General features: G+C 33.1%; 3 protein-coding genes across 3 annotated transcripts; 2 read left to right on the forward strand and 1 right to left on the reverse strand.

Annotated features, from left to right (window-relative positions):
- Nucleotides 1–4,461: 4,461 nt before the first annotated feature.
- On the forward strand, nucleotides 4,462–4,812 carry HELRODRAFT_166330 (hypothetical protein; the record flags this gene model as incomplete). The annotated part of the gene is made up of 1 exon (XM_009033280.1): nucleotides 4,462–4,812. One exon carries the CDS (start codon nucleotides 4,462–4,464, stop codon nucleotides 4,810–4,812), a length of 351 nt encoding a protein of 116 aa, XP_009031528.1.
- Nucleotides 4,813–14,992: 10,180 nt separating this feature from the next.
- Nucleotides 14,993–18,697, forward strand: HELRODRAFT_70686 (hypothetical protein; the record flags this gene model as incomplete). The annotated part of the gene is made up of 8 exons (XM_009032905.1): nucleotides 14,993–15,148; nucleotides 15,297–15,398; nucleotides 15,498–15,605; nucleotides 15,820–15,868; nucleotides 16,215–16,304; nucleotides 16,392–16,448; nucleotides 18,011–18,156; nucleotides 18,437–18,697. 8 exons carry the CDS (start codon nucleotides 14,993–14,995, stop codon nucleotides 18,695–18,697), a joined length of 969 nt encoding a protein of 322 aa, XP_009031153.1.
- A 2,245-nt stretch (nucleotides 18,698–20,942) lies between these two features.
- Nucleotides 20,943–23,691, reverse strand: HELRODRAFT_108698 (hypothetical protein; the record flags this gene model as incomplete). Its single annotated transcript, XM_009033281.1, has 7 exons — nucleotides 20,943–21,537; nucleotides 21,664–21,736; nucleotides 21,922–22,049; nucleotides 22,125–22,267; nucleotides 22,570–22,774; nucleotides 22,892–23,214; nucleotides 23,457–23,691. The coding sequence occupies 7 exons, from the start codon at nucleotides 23,689–23,691 to the stop codon at nucleotides 21,034–21,036; spliced, it is 1,611 nt and encodes a 536-aa protein (XP_009031529.1). The 3' UTR covers nucleotides 20,943–21,033.
- Nucleotides 23,692–24,592: the final 901 nt, after the last annotated feature.

The following is a 24,592-nucleotide window of genomic DNA, read 5'->3' on the forward strand; positions in this document are numbered from 1 at the left end:
TATCTATCTATCTATCTTTCTCTTCTTTCTTTATTTTCCTCTCTTTCTCTCTGTTTTCCACATTTTTTAATTATGTTTATGTTTGTGTGTGTGTGTGTTTGTGGTGTGTGTGTGTGTGTTTGTGGTGTGTGTGTGTGTCTGTGGTGTGTGTGTGTGTTTGTAGTGTGTTTGTGTGTTTGTGGTGTGTTTGTGTGTGTTATACCGCCACGCCAGCTTAACATGCGATCGTTATCATTGCTATTGTTGACTTGTACTAAGATTGGGTACTAACCAAGCAATCAAACGCAAACATTCATGCATACATACACACACATACACACACACACACATACATACACACACACATACACGCATACAAATACTCACGCATGCTTACATGCGTGTAATCAATAAACTGATAGTCACAAAACGTCTCATGGTTTTTAGAGCGATCCAGTTCAATCGTTCCGCTCACTGATTGAATTAAAATTAGGATGATAAATTATAATTAATTAATTAAGACAATAAAGACGATAATTTAGAAAAGTTAGGAATGAGAAAAAGAAGAATAAAGAAAGAGAAAAGGGGGCGGAAGAAGAAAAAAAGAATGATTGAGAGAGAGAGAAAGAGAGATGGAGGGAGAGAGAGAGAGAAATATGACGTTCCAACTAACATTTGAAAATATTTGAAAATTTATTTTAATTTCATATCATAATAAAAGTAGCAATAAAAATAATAAATAATAATTATAAACAGAATAATAATAATAATAATGAAAGCAACAAAAAGGCACCTAATGCATTTCGTGCCAGCTACTATAAATAATGTACCTGTTCCAATACCAAAAAAATTACTGAACTTGTATTTATATTACAATTGACAAATACAAAACGTATTATTGTATGTAGTACACTTGGTACATACATACAACGTACACTATGTACTGTGTAGTACTACAATTCACACATACGTACAAAGATACAAGACATACACTTGGTACATACATACAACGTACACTTTGTACTGTGTAGTACTACAATTCATACATACGTACAAAGATACAAGACGTACACTTGGTACATACATACAACGTACACTTTGTACTGTGTAGTACTACAATTCATACAAACGTACAAAGATACAAGACGTATTGAATTGTACAACCACTAAACATACATACATATTGTATGTATTACGGCACAAAATTACATACATACTAAGTACACTTATAATTGCTCTTGAATGTATATTAATCAATTTTACAAGTAAAGGAATATACAGATGGGGAGATATATGGATAGATAGATGGATAGATATATAGAAAGATAGATATATGGATGGATAGATAGATATATATGGATGGATAAATGGATAGATGGATGGATGGATAAATGGATGAATGGATAGATGGATGGACGAACGAATGGATAAGTATAACGAAGACACGCACATTTTATTTAGAGTATAGTAATTAAGGAAATTTGTTTATATTTTTAGCAGTCACTTTTTCTTGACAAATAGTTATTATTAATATTACCTTCTACTTTATTATTCTTCTTGCAATAAATTTGTTTTAGTTTGTAATTAATTTCGTTAATTTATAATTAATTTTTTCAGCACAGGTAGGTGATATATATATATATATATATATATATATATATATATATATATATATATATATATATATATATGACATGTCTAACCACATCAGATGACTGTTAAACATAATGCCCATCATTGCATTGGCTAGATTCATTACTTTTTTACCTGCTACGAAAATAAATTACAGGATGTAAAACCATGTAAATGTGTTATCATGTATGTAAACGTGTAAACGTGTTAATATGTAACCCTGTAAATGTGTAATCATGTATGTAAAGATGTACGTAAAGATGTAAATTTGTTGTAACCATGTAATTGTGTAAATTTGAATGTAAAAATATGCGTAATTTATTTGGTGAATTTAAAGTCGATAAGAAAAAAATACATCAACCTAATGAGTGCCAACGTCTTTAAGTAACTTATTACTATTGTAATCGTCGTCGTCATCATCATCATTATACTTACCATCATCATCGTCATCATCATTATACTTACCATCATCATCATCAATACCACCACCACCCCCACCACCATCATCATCATCATTTTCATCATCATCAAACATTCTTAATTCCTCCAGACACCATCGTTAGCAGAGTCGCGAATTTTTATTATCGATCGGTTAGTAAATTCAAAGCAACAATGGAAATAGAGGAAAGCGTTTCATTCCAGTTCCCAAAGAGTATAAATAATACGAGACTGTAGAAGAAAATTTTACATAGCCCAATGGAATTTTAAATATGCATAATCACATGCAACTGTCTGCAGGCGTATTTGCTTAGATGCTTAGATATGCATTTTAACCATCCATTCTACACAGACACACACACACACGCATACATACTTACATACTCATACATACATGCACGAAATTACACACATACATGCGGCGCCAAATTGAAGACAGAGTCAGAGAGCTTCTGCCCTGGGGACCCCACTAAAAGGGGCGGGGCATTCGCAAAAAAGATAATTCGACTTGCACAGTATTTAACAATATTTTATTCTTTATAAGTCATTAAAACCGCTGATTTGATGAATTAAATTGTTAAAAAATGTGGAATAAGAAAAAAAACAAGTTCGTCAACATTCTTTTAAAGAACTTTGCTGCCAGGCTGATTGCTGACATTTAAAATTAGTAAAATTGCTGAAGGCCTCCACTAAATAATCAAGGGGTGCTCTACTTCTTTGTTGATCCAGGGCCTTCCTACTTGTAAACTTGTCTCCATACATACATTAAGCGTACAATCACACACGTACATACAAACAAACCAACATCCATCCATACGTGCACATACACGCATACTTAGACTAGATACGTATTCATCCATTCGTATCTATTCGTTGCTCGTTTAAAAGCGATGTACCTTTTTAAAAAATAAAAACTAAGTGAATATTATTTGAATGTATTAGTTTTTGTCTGCCTGCTTCGTCAGTATTTTATTTTCTATTGTATGTATATATTATATTTGCATGTATGTATGTACGAATGTATGTATGTATGAATGAATGAATGAAACTTGTATGTATGGTCGGTATAAATCGGTATACATATATCCTTTGCATGTCGTTCGTCGGTATATATTGTCGGAATGTTGTGTGACATCTCTTATTTGGATACTTCTGCTAATAAATTTTGATAAAATGATTAAGTTACTATTCTATGGAGTTAATTAATGAACTTTTCGATTTATCAAACATGATTTTTTGCTGATATGTTAGTGTTAGTATGATGTGGAAAATGTTCATTTGTTCGATAATATTTGTGCTACCCTGTTATTGTATTTACTTTCATTACATTAATTTGTAAATAATTATTCAAACAATTATATGAATTTATTTATTTTGTATTAATGATATTAGTTTAATACATTAATATCACAGGTTTACATGTTTCATAAAATCCCTTAAATTCCTGAGTTTACTAAACGCTTGTATACCATTCATAAACCTAAAAAATATTAATTTTATACATCATTGCTAATCTTTCAACTAATTTTTTAGTTAATTTTTTAAACTAATACTTTCCTCCCCCAAAAAAAGATAATAAATAAAAGGATGAATGTGGCGGTGATATTTACACTGCTCTGTTCGTGTTGCCACTTGATATGCGGTCTGACGAGTTTGTGTCTGGGGGTCGTGGCATGTGCCAGGGCAGATATCTGGCTGGCCCATATTGTGTCCCCTCTATGGAGCGGGGCTTTCGTAAGTTGTTTCAGACGTATTTCACATTTCTTTAACTTTTTCGATGGCTGAAGTCATTGGTTAGTTGTGAATATTAATAAATAAATCCTTCATTTTTAGTTGAATAGTTTTTTTTCGAGTTTAGTCTATGTGATTGTAATTCATTGATTCTCCGTCTGACCTGTCATAATAATACTGTGTTTATTTATTTATTTATTCAAACTTGTTTGTTAATTCGTAACATTACAAGACATATAAGAGTAATGACTTGTGGAAAATCATTTTGATCAGTTCTTCTTGACGGGGATTCTCGGGCTGGCCTGCGTGTCCAAGAGAACATCTTACACCGTTAGTCCAACATTTAATTAAAAAATGAAACTATTATCTTCAAATTTTCACGAAACATTCGCCCAGTTTCCACACAAACATGTCGACAAAATACCACAAAAAAAGAGAAGTCTTGCGAAAGCTTGCAGGCAAGGGTCACTCAAATTACTCAAACATACAACTTTAAATTCAAATCACCAATTCAGTCAATTGAACCCACCAATCAACCAACTCAGCCAATCAAACCAGCTAATCAATCAATCAAAACAACCAATCAATCAAACAAGCCAACCTACCAGCCAACAAATCAAACAAACCTATCAATCAAGCAACAAATCAAACAAACCAATCAATCAATCAATCAATCAGATAATGTGCTTCGCAGCCCTCTCAGTAGTGTCGTTAGTAACAGTGGTAGTCAGCATTCAACTTCTACGCCTGGGTCTCGTCAACGAAACGACAGACGGCCACACATTTCAGAAAGAGAACAAGGACCACGTAATCGTCGTAGCGTTAACTGTGGCTTCGTTAGAAGGAGTCTTTTGCGTCATATCAGCATTCATCAGCTGCCGACTGGCTTCGAAAGCAAAGAAAGAATTGCAAAGTAAACGTGAGGGGACATTCCACGTGAGAATCATGGGAGAGAAGGATATCGTACTCGTATCGAAACAAGCACCTGACGGCACGGAGAAGAGGGAGAAAGTATTTGCCACATCCATCTGATCCAAAGCAAGATGAGGTCGTAGTACAACAGATGCCAAAGTTTGCTCTTGTATATAGACGTGTACGTTGTGTGCCTGTGAGGTACACAGACGGACATTCGTCACTAATCCTCTTATACATATCTAAGAATTAATTTATTTAAACAAGTACCGTAATGACTAGCTACTTTTTCGTTCTATACCGGTTCCATCGAACTTGTTTCGTTTTGTAAATATGACAAAAACCGACCGCGCTATTATCTATGTATGTTACTACGTCCTACCTCGGGGAACCAGGTCTCTGGACGCAAAACGAAGATTGATTGATCTATGTATGTTATAGCTATTAGCGCTATCAACTAAAACACGAAACCAAATAATCGTTTAATAACTTTATAATTAATTATATATATATATAATATTATATATATATATATATATATATATATATATATATACATACATAAATCGTGTTGTTCTTGTACGTTCGTTGATGAGTATTACAAAAACCTTTTTTTCAATGTTAATACATAATTTCGTACGATTCAAATAATATTAATAAAAATTCTTGGCAGAATAAACGTTTAAAATGTAATTTATTGAATGTTTTAAAATGATTAAAAGTTGTGGTAAATTCAAAAGACAAACATTAAATGGTATAATACATATTTATACATATACCATATACGTATAATATATATAGGTATATATGTATAGTATGTAGATTGTAGGTACATACATATGTATAAGCATTAAACACTGTAAAAGCAAAACAACGAAGAAAAACAAATAACAATAATGATGATGATAATGATAACAACAACAACAACAGTAATAATAATATAAATTAACATTAGCATCATCATCATTACAGATTAAAAAGCCATGAGTCATCATCATTATCAATATTGCTGTTTTTATTGTCAACACTAGTGCTATTATTATCATTCTTATTATTATTCTTCTTATTATTATTTTTATTATCATTATATTTATTATCATTGCTGACATAGCTATAATTAATGTTACTGCAGCCAGTTCCAATAAGATCTAGAATGTTCTTTTTATCATAAGTTATGCATTTATCAACAATGGTACGTTTTGTATGGTGGATACTATTATCATCATCATCATTATCATCATTACCAAAATCATCATCACTGCAAAGTATATCAAGAAATGATACATCAGTATCTATCTTTTTGTCAACAGTAGTATTATTATTATTATGACTGGATGTACTAGTATCATTAGTTGTATCATAAGCCTTAAGATTACTAGAGCTGTCATTGGTGCTATTATTACTATTATTTGTGTTGATGCTATAAGTGTTATTGTTATTATTAATATTGATGTCATCATCATTGCTACTATTGATGGTTTCATAGATTACATTTAAGTGATGTGATTGTGAATCAATGATAATTATATCTTCTTGATCATCTTGAGAGAAATGTCTGCTATGATGGTTAGCATTGTCATAAGATAAATTGAGAAATAATGGTGGTGAATTGGTGTGATTGTCATCAGCTCTTAATAAGATTGAGTTTACAAACGAATAGTGGTTGTAAACACTCCGTAATCCAGCTAATCCAAATCCAAATCCCGGATCATTGTTTAGGATTCCATCCAATAAACTGTTGTTCATATCTACATAAGAAATTGAATTTTTAGAGCCAATAAAAAAACAGAACAAAATATAAATGATATACTAAATACTTAAATTAAAAGCTAATGAATAAATAAATTAATTAAATATTAATATTAAATTAATTTTAAAATTTAAAGTAAATGATACTTGTGCTCATCAATGACATTGGTGTTGAACAATGAAACTTTTTTCTGACAAATTTTAAGTTGTTTTCCAAATCCTGACTAATTGACGGGACCACCTGAAGTTGTGAATTAGAGTAAGAACAACTCGAATTTTGAGTTTGATACATTTTTACGATCAAAATGTCAATTTTGTCATCAAATTTGTACACTTTTTAAAAACTGAGAAACTAAAACTGAGAAGACGAAAATTTAATTTAAGCGCAAAGGGAAGAAAGTTTAAAAGTTTAATTTTAAAAGAAAAATTATTAAATGAAGTAAACTTTTTATTAATTACTTAATACGTTTATTTTATTTCATTTAAATAATAATTTATAAATGAAAATGATTAAATTTCCGGTTTTTTGAACTTATTTGTTACCGCTAATATTATCGTCTGCATCTTACCAGTTATCAAATCTTCGGCTAGGTTATTTCGGTTAGAATGGCGATAAATGACTTGATTGGCGAATGTTTTAAATTTAAATGGTATTTTTTCCAAAATTTTAGTTGTTAACAAATTAATGTCGGAATTAAATCAACGATGTCAACTCGAAACGCTCAAAATCAAAATATATTTGATAAAATTTATTCATGTAAAAACGGTTCATCAGGTTAGTTATTTATTTGTTATTTTTCCTTTAAAGTTTAATTAAATTAATTAAAAATATTTAAAATTCTTTTTCTACTTTTATAAAGCAACATATAAACTCTTTATCTTTAACCCTGATCAATTAATTAGGCATGCACACTCGTCTACCAGTCATACTAAACAAACCCGTGAAAAATAGTGTTGTTGGTGTTGTCAGAGCAGTCAGTCACAACAAAATGGAGGATGAAAGTTTGGATGAAATTGAAATCCCCAGGGCCTGCAACAAATCTTACAAGTTTGTGGCTTCGGTGGTCATACTATTTATTTTGTATATTATTACTATTTTTATGTAAAAATCACCTTTTTTATATTTCATGCTTTAGAAATTTTTATGCTATAATAATAATACATACCCATTGATATCACATACAAATACTCATTATTCATTTATTGTAATTACAGTATCTAATGTGATCTAATAGATACTATCTATTTTTATAATTTATAATCAATGTATAATTATGTTTTTTATATCAAACGTTTAATGACATAGGTCTTATATATATAAATGATGTAAAAATTTCATTCTATTAGATTAAAATTTTTTTTGCATAGAATTTCTTGCTAAAAAACTAAAAAAAGTGTACTTATGTTAATCCAGAGATCAGGTAAGTGAGTTGAAATTATCATTTTCTGAGAGCATACAAGTAGTGGAGAGTCGGACAGCAACCTACAATAACAAATCTACTAATAACCACACACATTCATTTTCAGGTTTTTTGATGATTAAATTATTTTAGCATGAGTTTTAATAAATTACTTTCTGAATGTAACCTTCATAAAAACATGTTATCATTTAGAATTTATGTCCATTTTTGTCAATTTTTGTCCATTAGTAAAAATTTTCATTTCAATTCAACTGTTTACTAAAAAAAACTTCATCTAAGACTCTTAGAAACTTAGTTTTTTGGCATTTTGTTTCAGTTTTTTTTGTTTTAATTCTATATCAATATAAATCATATTTGGCATAAACATTTTCAGATGATGACTACACAGATTACATATTGACAGAACAGAGTAACTCAAGAGGATTGTCTAGTTATTAATTTTTTATTTTATCTCGTTTTATTTATCATTTATTTTTAGAAATTAATAAAATCCACTGTCTGATTGAATGCTGTTCGATGAAATTTAGTTTTCCAAATGTGTTTGTTATCACCAATGTTCATTATTATGTGGAAAGTAAAATGATGATTACTCAAGTGCTGTACAGTTTGTAAAAGTAATTTAATTTACCTACTATGTTAAAATTGTCAATTCAGATTTTATGAGTATCTTCATCCATTTATTTTTCCATCATGTTCACAATCATCATCATAATCAGACATAACGACTCCGAGATCATTATCAGTCCCATCTCTCAAGTCTGATAAGTTGAGGAACAGCCAATCAGCTTTTGTGTCTTCAGAGAGGCTAAAAAAACCAGCCAATCAAGTATCAACGCAGCAACAGACATGGAGGGAAAAAGATAGCAGCACTCACTCAGATGATAACAACCATAGTAATAATAATGATAATGATAACAACGATGATGATGACGATGATGATTGGCAGGATGTTATAGATGGTAGTGATGAGAGGAATAAGAAGGTTCTGAATAATAATAATAATAAAAACCTTCAACATGTTGTGAACATTTCTACAGTACAACAGCAACGACAGCAAGTTACTCAAAATAATCTTGCTTCAAAATCTTATTTTTCTTCAAATAATAAAAACATTATTAACAACATCAACATTGTTAATAATAATAGCAACAATAAAAATAATAACAATAATAATGCAAGTGGTTGGTATGCAGATGATGACAAATACGACCCGTTTTTATCACCAGTTCGTTGCTCGACTCCGATCAGTGAGAGCATATTCAAGGATCAGCTTGATACCTCTGATGTTGAAGTTCTCTCTAGTATAAGCTGTATGTTTTGTTTTTTTTTCATATATATTATAATTAATTAAAGTTTAAAAAAATTATTATTGTTGAAAAAGTTATTTTTATTAAAATAGTAATTTTAATTTTGTTTGAAATTAAATTATTACCTTTCATTAAAAGAATGTATCTTTTAGTTGGCTGATATTATTTTAAACAAATTTAGTGTTGTTGATGTCATCAATTAAGATGTTAATGTCGTGTCAGATGATGAAGTGAGAACAGTTGACAGTAATGTTAGTGTGGAAGGTGATGACAGCAACAACAACGATGACAACAATGATGGGATTGGAATAAATTTTGAGGGGAATGATATTATTGAGGATTTCCAGATGACAAATGATGTCCTTCAGGCTCTTCATCAACTTCAACAACCACAACATCAACAGCAGCAGCAGCAGCAAAAGCAACAACTGCAGCAGCCACAACAACCACAACATTCACCACAACAACATCAATCACAACAACAATGTCAGCAACAACAGTGTCAGCAACAACAGTGTCAGCAACAACAGTGTCAGCAACAGCAAAATCTTCAGCAGCAGCCAAAGCATCTACTGCTACTACCACTTCAGCAGACATGTCAACAACAACGACATCAGTTGCAAAAAGATCAGCATCAGAATGCAGGCAACAATTTTGTTTCAAAACACATGATTAATGTCACTCCATACCCACTCTCAAAACATGCAAAGGCTATAGACAATTTCTGCTTTGTCAACAAGCAAATTGTTGCAAAAAATTTAATGAGAAGTAATACTATTAATAAAAACGAGGTAAATTTTGTTGAAAATATTAGTCATCTGCAACTACAACATCATCAACAACAGCCGCAACAAGACCAACAAAAACAATTTCGATTTCAACAACAACATTGCCAACAAGCGACTATTCCTGCCAGCAAGCTTATCAGCACAGGTAACCACAGCAATGGTAGTAAGAATAATAATATTAATAATTCTAAATCCATGAATGTTGACAGCTCAAAGTTTTCTGTTGATCCATCTGTCACTGCACAGAAGCAAGTTAAACTTGTTTGCTCAACAACAACAGTAGCAGCAGCATCAAAAACATCTTTTGCAACATCTATAACAACAACAACGACGTCGTTAGAAGCCACTTCAAAATTAGCAAGACCTATACCACCAAAGTTTGTAATGATGAAAATGCCAACATTAACAACGAGTACACCGATAGCAACAAATTTAGTAATGTCCTCAAAATCATTAATAACATCAGCAACGACAGAAACAGCAGGAAAATTAATTATTTCAAATTCAGTAATGACATCAAAGCCATCACAAGGAACCACAACCAGTTCAATAACATCAGTAGCAAGATCATCAAAAATGGCAACAGCGTCAACCACATCTGCTGCCTCTACTTCTACTACAACTACTACTATTACTGCTACTACCATTACCGCTACTACTACCTCTACGATTACTACACCTATTGTAATATCTTCTACTATTGCATCTGTTGCATGCAGTCCTTTAACAACATCAATTGTAAAATTAACAGATGTTTTCCCGGTTATTAGTTTACATAAAACTCATCTGACTTCTAAAGTTTTGCCTAGCACTGTTACTTCTATAGTCACCTCCGCGACATTTGGTATTTTTGATGCTATTGCTGCTGCTAAAAGTAATGTTCTTACTGCTAATACTATTACTACTGCTGCTACTAGTATTACTACTACTACTACTACTACTACTGATGCTGGTTCTAAAGGAACTACTATAGCCGATGTGGTTGCTTCTACAACTACAGCCGTTGCTACTACATGTGTTACCACTACAGCTGTGGTTTCTGATGCAGCTAGTACTGATACTTCTGCTGTCGCCACTACTACTACAATGGTTATTAATGCTACAACAATAGCCCCCAAAAGTGTTGCTGTTACTACAGCTATCATTATGGAAAAATGCATTGTCTTGAAAGATGTTATTGCTATTGATAAAGATGTGACTACTACAGACGTTAATGGTGGAGCTGCTAACGCTATTACTACAACAACTGGTGCTGGCAAAACTAGTTTTAATAAATGTTCCACTGAGAAAGTTCATGAGTTAGAAACTACAACTCCAACAGTAGCTTTATTCAATAAGAAACCACAGAACAGAAATGGTATGCACGTTAATAAAGATGCCAAAAATAACGACCAAGCTGAGTGCAGTGTAATTGATTACTTTACACGCGGTAAACGAAGAAAGGTTACTTTTAACGTTGGGAGCGGCAAACCATTTTCAAAAAAGTTAAAGAACTCTGCTAAAAATAAAACCAGTAAAACTGAGAATGTTAATGTCAACCTCATTACTCAGGATAACGTTACTACTACTATTACCACTGCCCCAAATGTTGGGATTGCTACTATTACTACTACAGCTGCTATTACTTCTACTACAGCTGCTATTACTTCTACTACAGCTGCTATTACTTCTACTACAGCTGCTATTACTTCTACTACAGCTGCCATAACCACCAACACAGCTGCTACTACTACAACTGCTACTTCAATAGTTGCTGATAGACTTGTTGAAAGTTACAACGGCAGTATTAACAACATTGATAACGTCAGCAAGAGCAATGTCAGTGAAGTTTGTAGTTTAGGAAAAATAATTTTTGATGAAGATTTAGGAATTGATGTGCAGCTGGAAACACCACAACCAAAACAATATCAGCAGCAGCAACAACATCAGCTACAACAAAAGTATCAAAGAACAAATTTGTGCAGTACTGTTATAGATGAAGAAGCTGACAATGATGATGCTCTGTTAAATCAAGTTTGGGCGTTTATTTCTTTGCTAAACTTTTAGTTTCGTCTATTTACTTGTTTGGTAGTTTCATGAATTTCATATAATTTGGTTATATTATTATTGAATAATTCTTAATTATTTTCATTATAAATGCTCAAGTATAACAATTGAATACATCTATTCTCTTATTATTAATCATTCCATATTAGCTCCAGTTGTCACCTATTGCAAAAAAACGACAAAAACTTCACTCCAAAAAGCAGCACAACAACAACAACAACAATGAAGAGATGAATAATAATTGTTTGAATGAGGGTGATGTTGAAACGAGATTTGTTGATAGCCGGGAGTTGATGCAGTTGCAGCAACTCACTTGCAACTATCTGCCTCGATGCTCCGTCCTTGTCGACGACATTTTGAAACCTCATTGCAGCGGCGCCTATCACCAACGAAATCCAGACTCTCACAATACTTACAACATCCAACTACTCAGAGACAAAGTACCTCACATTAGCTCACGTGAACTGCCAGCTGGTGACGTGGAAGACACAGTGAGAAACATTAATATAAGGTCAGGTCATCCTTCTGGACAACGAGAGGCACTACGTTATATTGATCCTCAACAACAACCACAACAGCAAGAGCATCTGCTGCAACAACCACAGCGTCAACAGCTGCAACCTGATGATTATTTATTTCCAGGTTTGACAAACAAAGCTGGAAAGAGAAAAAAGAACATTCTTCGACGGGTTTTCAAAAGTGCAACAAAGTCAAAAACACCAACATCAAAAACACCGGCATCACTAAGCATGGGGGCGAAGATGCCAGAACCGAAACCAACTTCAGACCAGACAAAAGCAACGATGCCAACAACAACAAAAACAGCTAATGCTGAGTTTGCTAAGTCAACAAACGCAAAAAGCAGAAAAGCTGAGAAAGGTTGTGCAACCTATGGAGCATTTGAAAACAAGAAAAACAACATTTTGAAAAAAACTAAAAGTAGAGACAACATCAGGAAAAGTGGTGAAACTTCTTGTAAATTTTTGAGCATTCACTTGGAAAATTTAAGTTTCGATGCTCTTTGTGAAGAGAGTATTTGTAGCAAGATGGATTCAAAACAGATTTTTAAAGTTAACAACAATGTTTGTATTCATTGTATTGTATTGTTTCATCATGTTACATAAATAACATCATCAGCTTACATGTAGTTTACACCATCACATCACATTACATTACATGTTCAATGTTCATTGTCTCACCGAGTTACATTACAAGATGAGTATTATTATAATTTATTGATCTATTTTTGTAAAAAAATTTAGGATCAGAACGCATTTGAACAGTGTTTCTTAGAGGCAGCTACGTTTAACTGTGTAACAGCTTTTAAGCATTACAAAGCCAAGGAATGCTTGTCTAATCTCAGTGAATTAGAAGGTTTGCCATGTTCGGTTTTTTCTTTTGGTTCGCTTTTAACTTCTATAAATATTTTTAAACTTGCATTTTTGTTGGTTCGGTCGTTCGTACCTTTGTTTGTTTGTTTATTTATTCAATGTTTGTTTATTTGTTTGTTGATGTATTTATTTAATTTCACTGTAAAATGTTCTAGAGGATTGGTTGCTGACGTAGGTGGGCAACAGCAATGATGGGATGGTGAAAAAGAAGAGGATGATGAAGAAGAGAATGATGAGGAAGCTGATGGTGATGATGAAAACGAAAATGATGATGGTGATGATAAGGATGTTGACGATGCTGATGAGATTATGATGATTATTATTACGATTATGATATTGTTCTGTTGAATAATTATTTTTAATTAATACTTATTGTAATTAATTAATTGTTAAAATTGATTGATTGTAATTTATTTTTATTGTGATGTTACTATTCCTGCCAAAAATTCATTTGAAAATTTCATTTGTTCTTTCACTTTTTCTCTTTCTTTGTTTTTCCTTCACTAGAATTGCTTCAACATTTTAAATAAATGGTTTTATTATTCCCCTTGGTTGTGTTTACATGATTAGGTTTAAATGTAACGAACCTACCTGCATAACATACTACTTTATAACCAGTCGCGTTGTTTAGCATCAAAATAAGTGCATATTAACCACGAATCATTAATTCATGGCGGTAAGTAGTATTTATGATTTAAGAGTATTTATGTAAATTGGTAAATATAGTATTTATAATAGGGTTAAGGTTGTCGCCATGTTGAAAGCATTGGCCCGTCAGCTTCGTCAATTGAGGATAAGATCTATTTTGAAGTTGATGATGGAAGCGTGGATGGTGGCGTCGTATGCTGTCAAACTTAGCAAAGCATCTTCAAAATTACCGCCTACTGATTTTTTTTTGTTTTGATGATTATGTCTTTCATGACATGAAATTTGATGTGGTTTTAATGAGCATAAAGCAAAATAGTGGTTAATATTTGTATAATATTGGTAATTTTTGTCAAAAATTCATTTGTAGTGTTGAATTCCTTGAAACAATGAAGCCGCAGTAGTAAGCGAAAGTCTGCTGTTCTTATATAAGAGCGGATTAAATAATTAAACAGGCAGCATTAAATTACTTTTTTAAACAATTTTATTTTTTGGTAAAGGCGCAGCACTGTGGTTAATTTATTTGGGAAAACCCCAGATGCATAAATTTAAATTAACTTTTAATAAATAAACATAAACTAATTTCGGTTGCGAAGCGTAAACAGGAATTTTATTTTCAGTGAATCATCCGAACTGGCTGGGTCTGAATTCATTTAAGAAGAAGTTAAATTTTATTGGTTAATTGCAAACTCATGAATATTAATAACCTCACCAGACCGTTTCATCCGCTCTTATATAAGAACAGCAGACTTTCGCTTACTACTGCGGCTTTTTTATTTCAATGTCATTCATCAACAATAATTACGACACCAGCTTCATCAACGTTTAATAATTCAAATAATAATTTACACTGCAAGAAACTACTGGCCACAAATAACAAAAGTTACTATACCAAATACAGTACTTTTTATTACAAAAACATAAAATCCAAAGAGCGACCCAGACTGAAAAAAATGTCAGACAGTCAGAAGAAAAAAGGGGCGAAAGAGGAGGGGTCCATGCTGCTACGTCTGATTGCCTCATCTATTACCATCGCCAACAGGAGTGGTAACATCATCAGGGAGGTTATGAGTGGAGGGAATCTACAGATTGTGGATAAGGTTCTTTTTGTGCTCTTTTTATTATTTTTATGTGGATAAGGTTTTTTTTGTTTTATTGTTTTAATTATAATTATTTATTTTATTAATTATTTATTAACGAAATAACCAATAATATTAATTTTATATTACTTTTAGTTTTAACAAAAATATATGTCAGGGCATCAATGACCTGCAGACAGAAGCAGACAGGAGAGTCCAGAAATGTATACTGGCCTCACTCCATCACAAGTTCCCTGATCTAACCGTCATTGGGGAAGAGGTCGCCATTTTGTTATTTTTAAATTAGAGGTTAAAGGTCATTTTCTTATTGAACTTGTGCTGGCTTCACGCACGCACGCACACACAATAATTTTTTTAGGAGGACACGTTCGACAATTCTGAATGGATTGAGGAGGGTGAGGATGATGAAGTTTACAAGCAGGAAAAAAATTTTCCGCCTCAACTTCTGTCAGCTAATCAAAATAATGTGAGAGGATGAAATTTTTTTTATTAATTTGAAATATAATTTCAGTTCATTCGTTTGTTCATTCATTCATTTATTTATTCATTTGTTTGTTTGCTTGTTTGTTTGTTGATTTATCCATTCATTCATTCATTCATTCAATCATTCAATAGTTTATTCACTCCTTCAATCATTTATTCATTCATTCGTTTGTGGTCAATTTTTTTCATCCATGCAGCTATGCGTATGGGTAGATCCATTAGACGGCACTAATGAGTACACAAAAGGTGAAATGTTTCGTTTGTGGTTTTTGTATGTTTGTTAGTTTGTATGTACCTATGTGTGTGTGTTTGTGTGTGTGTGTGTGTTTGTTTTTATGTATGTGTGTGTGCGTGTGTTGTGTGTTTATATGTTTGTATGTATGTATGTTTAAATTATACCATCACAATACCATATTAAATGTGTATTTGTATGTACGTGATATGTGTGCTGCTTATTTGCTTAGTATCAATGTTATCATTCACTGAAACAACATCTCACATAAATGTCATTGTCGTCATCATCATCTTCATTATCATCTTCATCATCATCATCATCGTCGTCATCATCTCCATCATCATCATCACCATACAGGCCATCTTGATCACGTGACAGTTTTGATTGGCATTGCAGTTGATGGCAAAGCAGTAGCAGGAATCATTCATCAGCCATACTACAAATGCGGTGGTAGCGACAACGGCGACAGCAGCAGCTGTAGTAACAACAAAAACAGCAGCAGTAGTAGTGGTGAATGTAGTAAAAGTGCTGAAGATTGTGGTGCTGGTAATGTCAAATTGGGTCGAACAATATGGGGCGTAGTTGGCTTAGGTAGGAGTTTTTTCCTTTAAAATATTTTGTATACGCTCTACTTTTGTTGTTACTAGTGTACTATTTTATGTTTTTGTACTTACACACGCACACACACACACACACACACACACACACACACACACACATATATATATATATATATATATATATATATATACACATACATACACGAAATTTAAATATAGATAGACAGACAGGCCATAAGCACTTTGTTACTCAGATAGATAAAATAAAATTAGCATTATGATTCATTCCTATGCTAATAAATAATAACTAGGCTATATCGTTATAGGTGCTTAATGTGGATTTCTTTCTGTAAGACGACAAAACAAAAATGGTTTTATGTACAAAAATATTCCATTAAATAAAATCACACATCCATGCATGTGTGTGTGCGTGTGCGTGTGTGTGTGTGTGGGCGTGTGTAGGCAAACGTGTGCATGTGTTGTGTGTGTTTGAGCTTGCTTTCAATATACACAACACCCATATACATTGTTAAAGTAAACAGCCTATGAAATCATCATTTAATGTTAAACTAATTTCTCACACGTTTTATTTCATTCAACTATTAGTAACATTTAAATTTAAATGAAATGGATACAACTGATCGTCTAATTTGGCGCAAAAAGTTGATGGCAAAGAAAACAACGTCCTACCTCGGGAAACCGGGTTTCTGGATGCAAAACGAAGATTGATTGATTGAACTATTAGTAACATGCTGTTTTTTTAAATACTGTATGTTTATCTGTGTGTGTACGTGTTCATATGTGTGTACGTGTTCATATGCGTGTACGTGTTTATATGTGTGTATGTATATGTGTGTAACCTTGTATGCATGTATATGGTATAGCTATGTTACTTGCTTCATTATATTAATTTCATATAGCGTAATTTTCTCATGTAGCTATTCACACAATTTTCTGACTCAATGAAAAAGTATTTTTTTAGTAAACTAATAATACAGGAAACAATACTATATGTGTGTATATAGGTGTGTGTATATAGATGTGTGTGCGTGTGTGTGTGTGTGTGCATGTGTGTGTTTGTGTATACAAAAAATTTAATTGAATTTATAGCTTTTTGTAAGTTCCCTGTTGGAATAATGCACCTGGATGAATATGTATTTGTGAGAGTGAAATGGATTTGACAGTGATGTTGGATGGGATGTGAGATAGTGCTGTCTGCATACCTGTTCTTCTAATTGATAGAGCATACATAATTTTATGATGTGTATGCCTGTCTGTGTGCGTGTTTGTCTGTATGTGTGTGTAGGTGTGTGTGTGTGTGTTTATGTGCGTGTGTCTGTATATGTACGTGTGTGTTTATGTGAGTGTAGGTGTTGATTTTGTGTTTTTTTTTATATCAGAACACCACTTAAATTCAACTGAAGTGTTGAACGAAACGTCGCAAATGAATCTATATTTATATGTAGTACATACAATTGTTACCTGCCTAATGCATTTAAATTGATGAAAGGCTGTATGGAATCACGTCTTTTCCAACTGCGTCTTATCATATCGTAATGTGAATGGTTCGATTTTTTTTTCTTTTGACGAAAGGAGCGTTCGGTCTGACGAGGCAGTCGCCGCCAACAGACTGCCGACGAATCGTAACGACTCGCTCGCATGAAACGCACCTGGTCAGGATGGCTGTTGACGCCTGTGAGGCCAGTGAAGTCATCAAAATCGGAGGGGCTGGCTTCAAGGTGTTAGGGACTTTGTGGATGATGTTTTATGAATAATGTTTCCTGCCATTTGTTTCATATTTCAAACGAGTATCACTCAAAATGTTTGAATTAATTTTTTATTGCTAAACTCAAGTTTTAACATTTTAAGAATGCAATGTTGATTTTAAACCAGCACAGATTGACGTTTCAACCAATATTTATTTCACTCACTGATCTGTTCATCAATCTAGTCATTAATTAGTCCAGTTGTTTATTTATTCATTCATTCGGTCATCCATTCATTCATTTATACATTCAGGTATTATACTTGATAGAAGGCAAAGCACACGCGTACATCTTCGCGAACACGGGCTGCAAGAAATGGGACACATGTGCGCCTGAGGCAGTCCTCAGATCTGTCGGTGGAGTCCTGACGGATGTCCGCGGGTCTGACATCGAGTACGGTGCCAACGAGGACCCCCCAAACAACGGCGGCATCGTAGCCACGGCGTCGAAGGAGACCCACCTTTGGTATATAGAACGAATACCTGAAGCTGTTAAAGTGGGCTTGAATGTTTAAGTCGCTTACCTTGCTAGTCTTTTGAGTTATTACAAGCCGCTCGGTGGTAGATTATGAAAGGTTTAGCCTGCTACCTATCTAATCCGATGGGAAATTTAAAAATATTTTTCGGTGTTTGATTAGTTTTTGATGAAATTTTAATTATTTCTCAATCATTCAATTGATCGATCGAACCAAATTCTTATAGGAAATTCTGTTGTACAAATATTTAAAAAATGCGTATGTTTGGAATATTAGACGACGGAATATTAAACTGAACTTTTAGATGTCAAATACTTTAAATTTGTTATGTAGCTTCACTTTTCCCGTACAGACGTACCATGTAGTACATACTTAATGGAGTCCTGCCAGGCAAGGTTTCTCCAAACCGCAACCGCTCGGGTTATTTTTAATCCGCATATTCCCGCGTCCAGGTTTAAAAAAGAAAACGTTTAGAAAAGCAATTATAGTTTTTGGCGTAAAATTTTAAGAAAAAAACAAAACTCTGAGACAATTTAATTAAATTTTTGCTTTATAGTAACAATAAGACAATAAAAAATAGACATTTTTTAGCAAAACTTTATTGTTTTATAAGATAACATTTTTCTAATTTTGTTCAAAGAAAATAAATTTGATAGAATCGGAAAATTTAAAAGTTTAGAAGAATATTTGAAACTGCATCCGCTGTAAACCGCATCTGCAAACCGCTAAATCAATGAAGTTTATGTAGGGTAGGTACTTGTTACCCGCAAACTGCACCGGACTCTAGTGTTTAATGGTAACTGTCATTATTACTACATTTGTAGTAATTGATGTGACTAATGTGATTGTTGTTATAATGAAAATGTGATTATGCAATTTGTTACACAGGTGTATTTATTGTAGTTTTTATTGACGTGTTTTTTATTGAAGTTTATATGTTTTGCATATTTATCGGCGTAGCTATCAATTCTGCACTATATGCTATTCGTTTAAACATCACCGCATACCATCTCAAATTTCACACGGAGTACTTTCCTTAATTTAAATAACCACCAAATATCTCGAAAAAATTTTCTTTTCATTCATTGGTTACAGCAGTAGCTGGCCTTCTTATTTTGCCATAGCATTCCACGACGACACCATCCACACGCAAGCACACACACACGTCGCTAATACGGTATTATCTTTATTTTATATTGGTTTGATTGCCTATACGTTCTACCTAGGTTATCCGCGCCTAATTGACGCGTTATCTTCTCTTTTATTCAATATTAATTTCGCCTAACTCTCGCATTCATTCAAGATTAATATGATTAGCTAGTATCTGTATATGCATCTGATTAGGCACCAAATCTCTTTTTTTGCTGTATATATTGCAAGCTTATATGTTCGATTTTAAGTATCTTGCTGGTCTTATCTTGAACATTTTATTGTGAATGTGTGTGTTACTAGAGACGTAATTAATGTTATTTGAGTTAACTGGTGTTCATTTTTTCATCTTAACATCACTAGAAATAAAATAACATACATGGAAAATTTTTTGATCATCAGTCGCAAATTTTTCGGCGCACCTTGTTACACTACATCGTATGTTGATATTATTGTTGTATCTGAGGACTAAATAGAAATGAAATCAGGTTTTCAAATGTTCAACTTAATGTACGAATCTAAAAGTTATTAATGTCGTATGTTTACACCTACTTGCGTGGAAACTAACACACCAACACAACAAAACTTTCGACACATTAATACTAATAAATTAAATTTTTGAATTTTTTTTTTTATAAAACCGATAGACGATCAATTTGTCATTTAATCTCGGAAGTACAAACTTCACATTTGAAACTCTTTCGCACGTGTCGTTGATGTTGAAGTGAAACAAATACTCCTTACTATTTCCATTGTTGCTTCATTTATTAGCTTGTCGTCGCGGCGTGCAATGAATTTATATACTCTTCCCACACTTTCATCACTGTCGTACACCATTTTTGCCCCTTTGAATTATTCTGAGTTTATTCAATGTTCCACTTTCCCACACATATAGCATGTTCAATGTAAGTCGCATCGCTAGATATTTCAACATCAACGCAAATGTGCGATTTGAATAACCACACGCGCACACACAATCACTTTCTCACGCACGATCGTTCTCATACTCACGCATACATACATAAAAGGTAAATTTCGCGGATTGAAATTAACACTTCACGATATGATGATTCACGCGAGAAAGCGTTAGACTAATTATAATGATGAGTAAAACTAAAAATGTCCAACTCGTTTCTTAACCGTTTTATTTAAAAATTGAAAAAAAAACATTAACAAGTTGAAATAAGAGACATAGAAGTAGATAGACATTATATATGACACACGGTTTAAACACTGATAGTCCTAAATATGTTGAAGCCATCGAGTGCAGTGCTGATGACGACGCCAGGTAGCTGCGTGTGCCAGTGAAGTTCTTTTATCTCCTTCTGTCCCTGGTGTATGAATAAAAGCTGGGGTAGGATGTCAAGGTCGTCGTCATCTTTAACCGTTTTTGAGTCTTTTTTTGTTTCTGACGGCCCTGCGGTTTCATCATCTGTGTCATCTTTTTCATCGTCATCGTCATTGCCTTTATCTTTCGCTTCTTTCTTTGGATCAACCTCACCTTTGATATTTTCAGTGTTACCTGTGCTATATTTATTTAGAGAGTTATTCTTTTTAATCTTTGGTTTTTCATCCGTCTCTACGGCAATATCCCAAATGGTCAGCTGGTCATCTTCTCCACTGGTTGCGAAAACAGTGCTGTCGTGTGGGTTCCATTCGATCGACGTGATTGGTCGGCTGTGGTGTTTGAAGCGAGCTACAGGCTGCAGTGATGTGCCGCTAGAGTTTTTCTGTTTACATAAAAAATTATTTCAAAATATAAATAAGAAGCGAAAATCACAAAATATTCAAGCAGATCAATTAAAAAGTGAACGAAGAGAAAATATCAAGGTGATGATGAGATTCGATGAAACAACCTTGCACATGCTCAAGTCCCAGACTTTGACGACTCCATCATCACCACCAGATAATATGAAACGAGACTCCAACCTTAATTGAAATTGCATGGTCATTTCAATAATTCATCTAAAATATTGTGCTCCGGTAAGTTTGTTAATCACGTTCGATCATTCATTCAAACATTCATCCTACTTTCGGCCACAACTGATAATCAATCATAACATCTTCAATCAACCATCTAAAAAGAACATCAACCCTTCAAGCAGCCAACTCACTTATTCCAGCTGATGACATTGACATCACTATCGTGAGCATCACCAATTGTTATCTTGCAAGCCTTGTTTGGAGTAGATCTCACATCCCATATTCGAATGCTTCGATCCACGGAACAGGATGCTAAAACCTGATCCATCAAAAATGCGATCTAATTAGAATCTACATGAAATTAAACATACATGTACGTGATAATGTGACCTACATTTGCCTCGCTCGGTGACCACTGAACATCTTCAACGGATTTCTCGTGACCGACAAGAGGTCGCTGGTCAACCTCCCACTTGCCTTCTTCGGTCATCGACCAGATGTGAATGTTCTTCTTGCAATCTCCCGTCGCCAGTCGACCTAATTACATAACAATTAATTAAATTAAGTAAAAAATTGCCTAAGTACATAACAACTAAATAAATTATGTAGAAAATGAACAAATTACATAAAAATTGAGTAAAATATGACATTAATTATATGAAAACAAAAATCATATCAACCATCGCAAATGAATCATAATTAACATAAGATAAATTATATTTTATTAATAAAATGTCTTATTCAATCAACCACTTTATTTAATTTGGTCAATAAAAAAGCAACAAATCAACTAAACAATCATTATTTGAAATTGCTCCCAGAATCACAAATCAACCAACCAGGCACTTTAGATGACCAATCCAGGGCAAACCCTTCAATCTGATGACCCCTGAATGAGAACAGTGATGAATGCTTGTCTGATTTGAACTTTGACCCGCCCTGATTTGAATCAATTGCCTTCATGGGTTCAGTGAGGTTCCATATGTACACCTTTCCAGTGTCAGACCAAGTTGCTGCTAGATTGGCATCTCCTATTTTTGTGGTCTGATTTTTTTAAATTAAAAGAAATACATTAAAATGATTATTCAGTTTTAAAAAATTATGATTTCTTTTAAATTTAAAAAAATGTATTTTATCTATTAGATGAAAATAATATCTAACCCTGATCCTGTTAACTGTTCCTGGATGCCTCAGCATGGCGGCTTCCATTTTGGAGGCTTTTTTACCCTCTCCACCTACCTCATTATCATCCTCTTCTTCACTACTACTGCTGCTGCTGCTACTGTCATCATCGTCGTCATCATCTTTCTTCTTCTTCTTCTTCGACCTGATTGGATGCATGTTTGAGAGTTTCATGACGACGACACTGTTTGAATGAGCATTTTGAGATTGGGTGCCGGCCGCCAAGTAGCAAGTCAGTGGAAATGATTCTCTGCTTTCCCCAAGTTTGTCCTCTATTATGTCAAAACTTAAACACGGTGCTCCTAATCAATAAAAATTAATCATTAATGAATCAAATTAAAAAACCAAGTTTAACTAATTTTCATTGTAACGGGATAACATGCATGATGATGAGTCAATAAAAGAATGAATAACAACAGATAGCTCTTGTTATTAATTTTATCATAATATAATTAATATATTTAATTTTAATAATTTAATTTTAAAAATAAATCAACTTATTACTGTTAATAGTGTTAATGTCAAGTTAATAAAATTAAGTTACCTGTGTTGGCCTGCTGGTACATGACGTAGGCACTCTCGTCGTACACCAACTGTTCTCCCCGGGCCAGAGGTTCTCCGGGTAAGTAGACACGTGGTTTCTTGCTGACATGATCATCTTCGTCGTCGTCGTCTTTATCATCATCATCTTCTTCTTCATCCTCATTGACGTCATCATCGACGTCATCATTTTCACTTTCTAAATCTTCTGCGACGTTCTCATCTTCGTCACTCGACATTTTTAATTTAATTAAAAGTTTTGTCGATTTGTTTTGATAAAAAAAATCAAAATGAAAGTTTACATTTAAGCCAAAGATCTTAAAAACAAATTGTCAAACTAAATATTTTTTTCTTTTGGTTTTACCATCTATCTATATAGATACTACAGGATACCATATATCAAAAACGTCAAGATTTCAATTACTAAATTTAAAAAATTTTAAACTATAATAATACATAATAATAACTATTCGGTCGATTTAAGATACTATATATCAAAAAGTCGAGATTTCCACTAGCAAATTATACATTTTTGAATACTATTTGAATCTTTTAAAAACTACCAGCTTAATTTACTATAGTCAGCGCCACATTCCCAAAAATAATTGATTTAAAGTTATAGTGCGTATTTCATAATGACGACTATTCGTATCTAAATATTAAAAATGATACATAATCCTGTCCAAAAACTGAGTTTTACTGACTTTCAATCAATCAATCAATTAGTTTATAAAGCGCTATTTCCGCGATGTTCAACCGCGCTCCTCAATGAATTTTGCAAACTGATGGGTCTTGAGATCCGCTCTGAACTTCGTAAGTGATGGAGAAGTGGTCAGAGAAAGAGGTAGGGACTTTTAATAACAACACTGTCCACGATGGGGAAACCATGGCCCACCCGTTTCATTTTATCTAGATCGGCCACTGGATGTTACATACATGTGTTACTTGTGTGTGTGTACTGGTCTATTCAGTGAATTTAGTCGTCCCATAGCTTATAAAATCATTTCTATATAATAAACTTTCGAGTCACTCTAAATAAATTAATAAAAAAATAATAATGGTTAAAAATTACAAACGCTCTGTAAACAAAAGCATATCAAAATACAACAAGCAAACAATAATATCGAAGTATTTCTTTTT

Source organism: Helobdella robusta (genome assembly GCF_000326865.2).
Source record: "Helobdella robusta unplaced genomic scaffold HELROscaffold_9, whole genome shotgun sequence".
NCBI lineage: Eukaryota > Metazoa > Annelida > Clitellata > Rhynchobdellida > Glossiphoniidae > Helobdella > Helobdella robusta.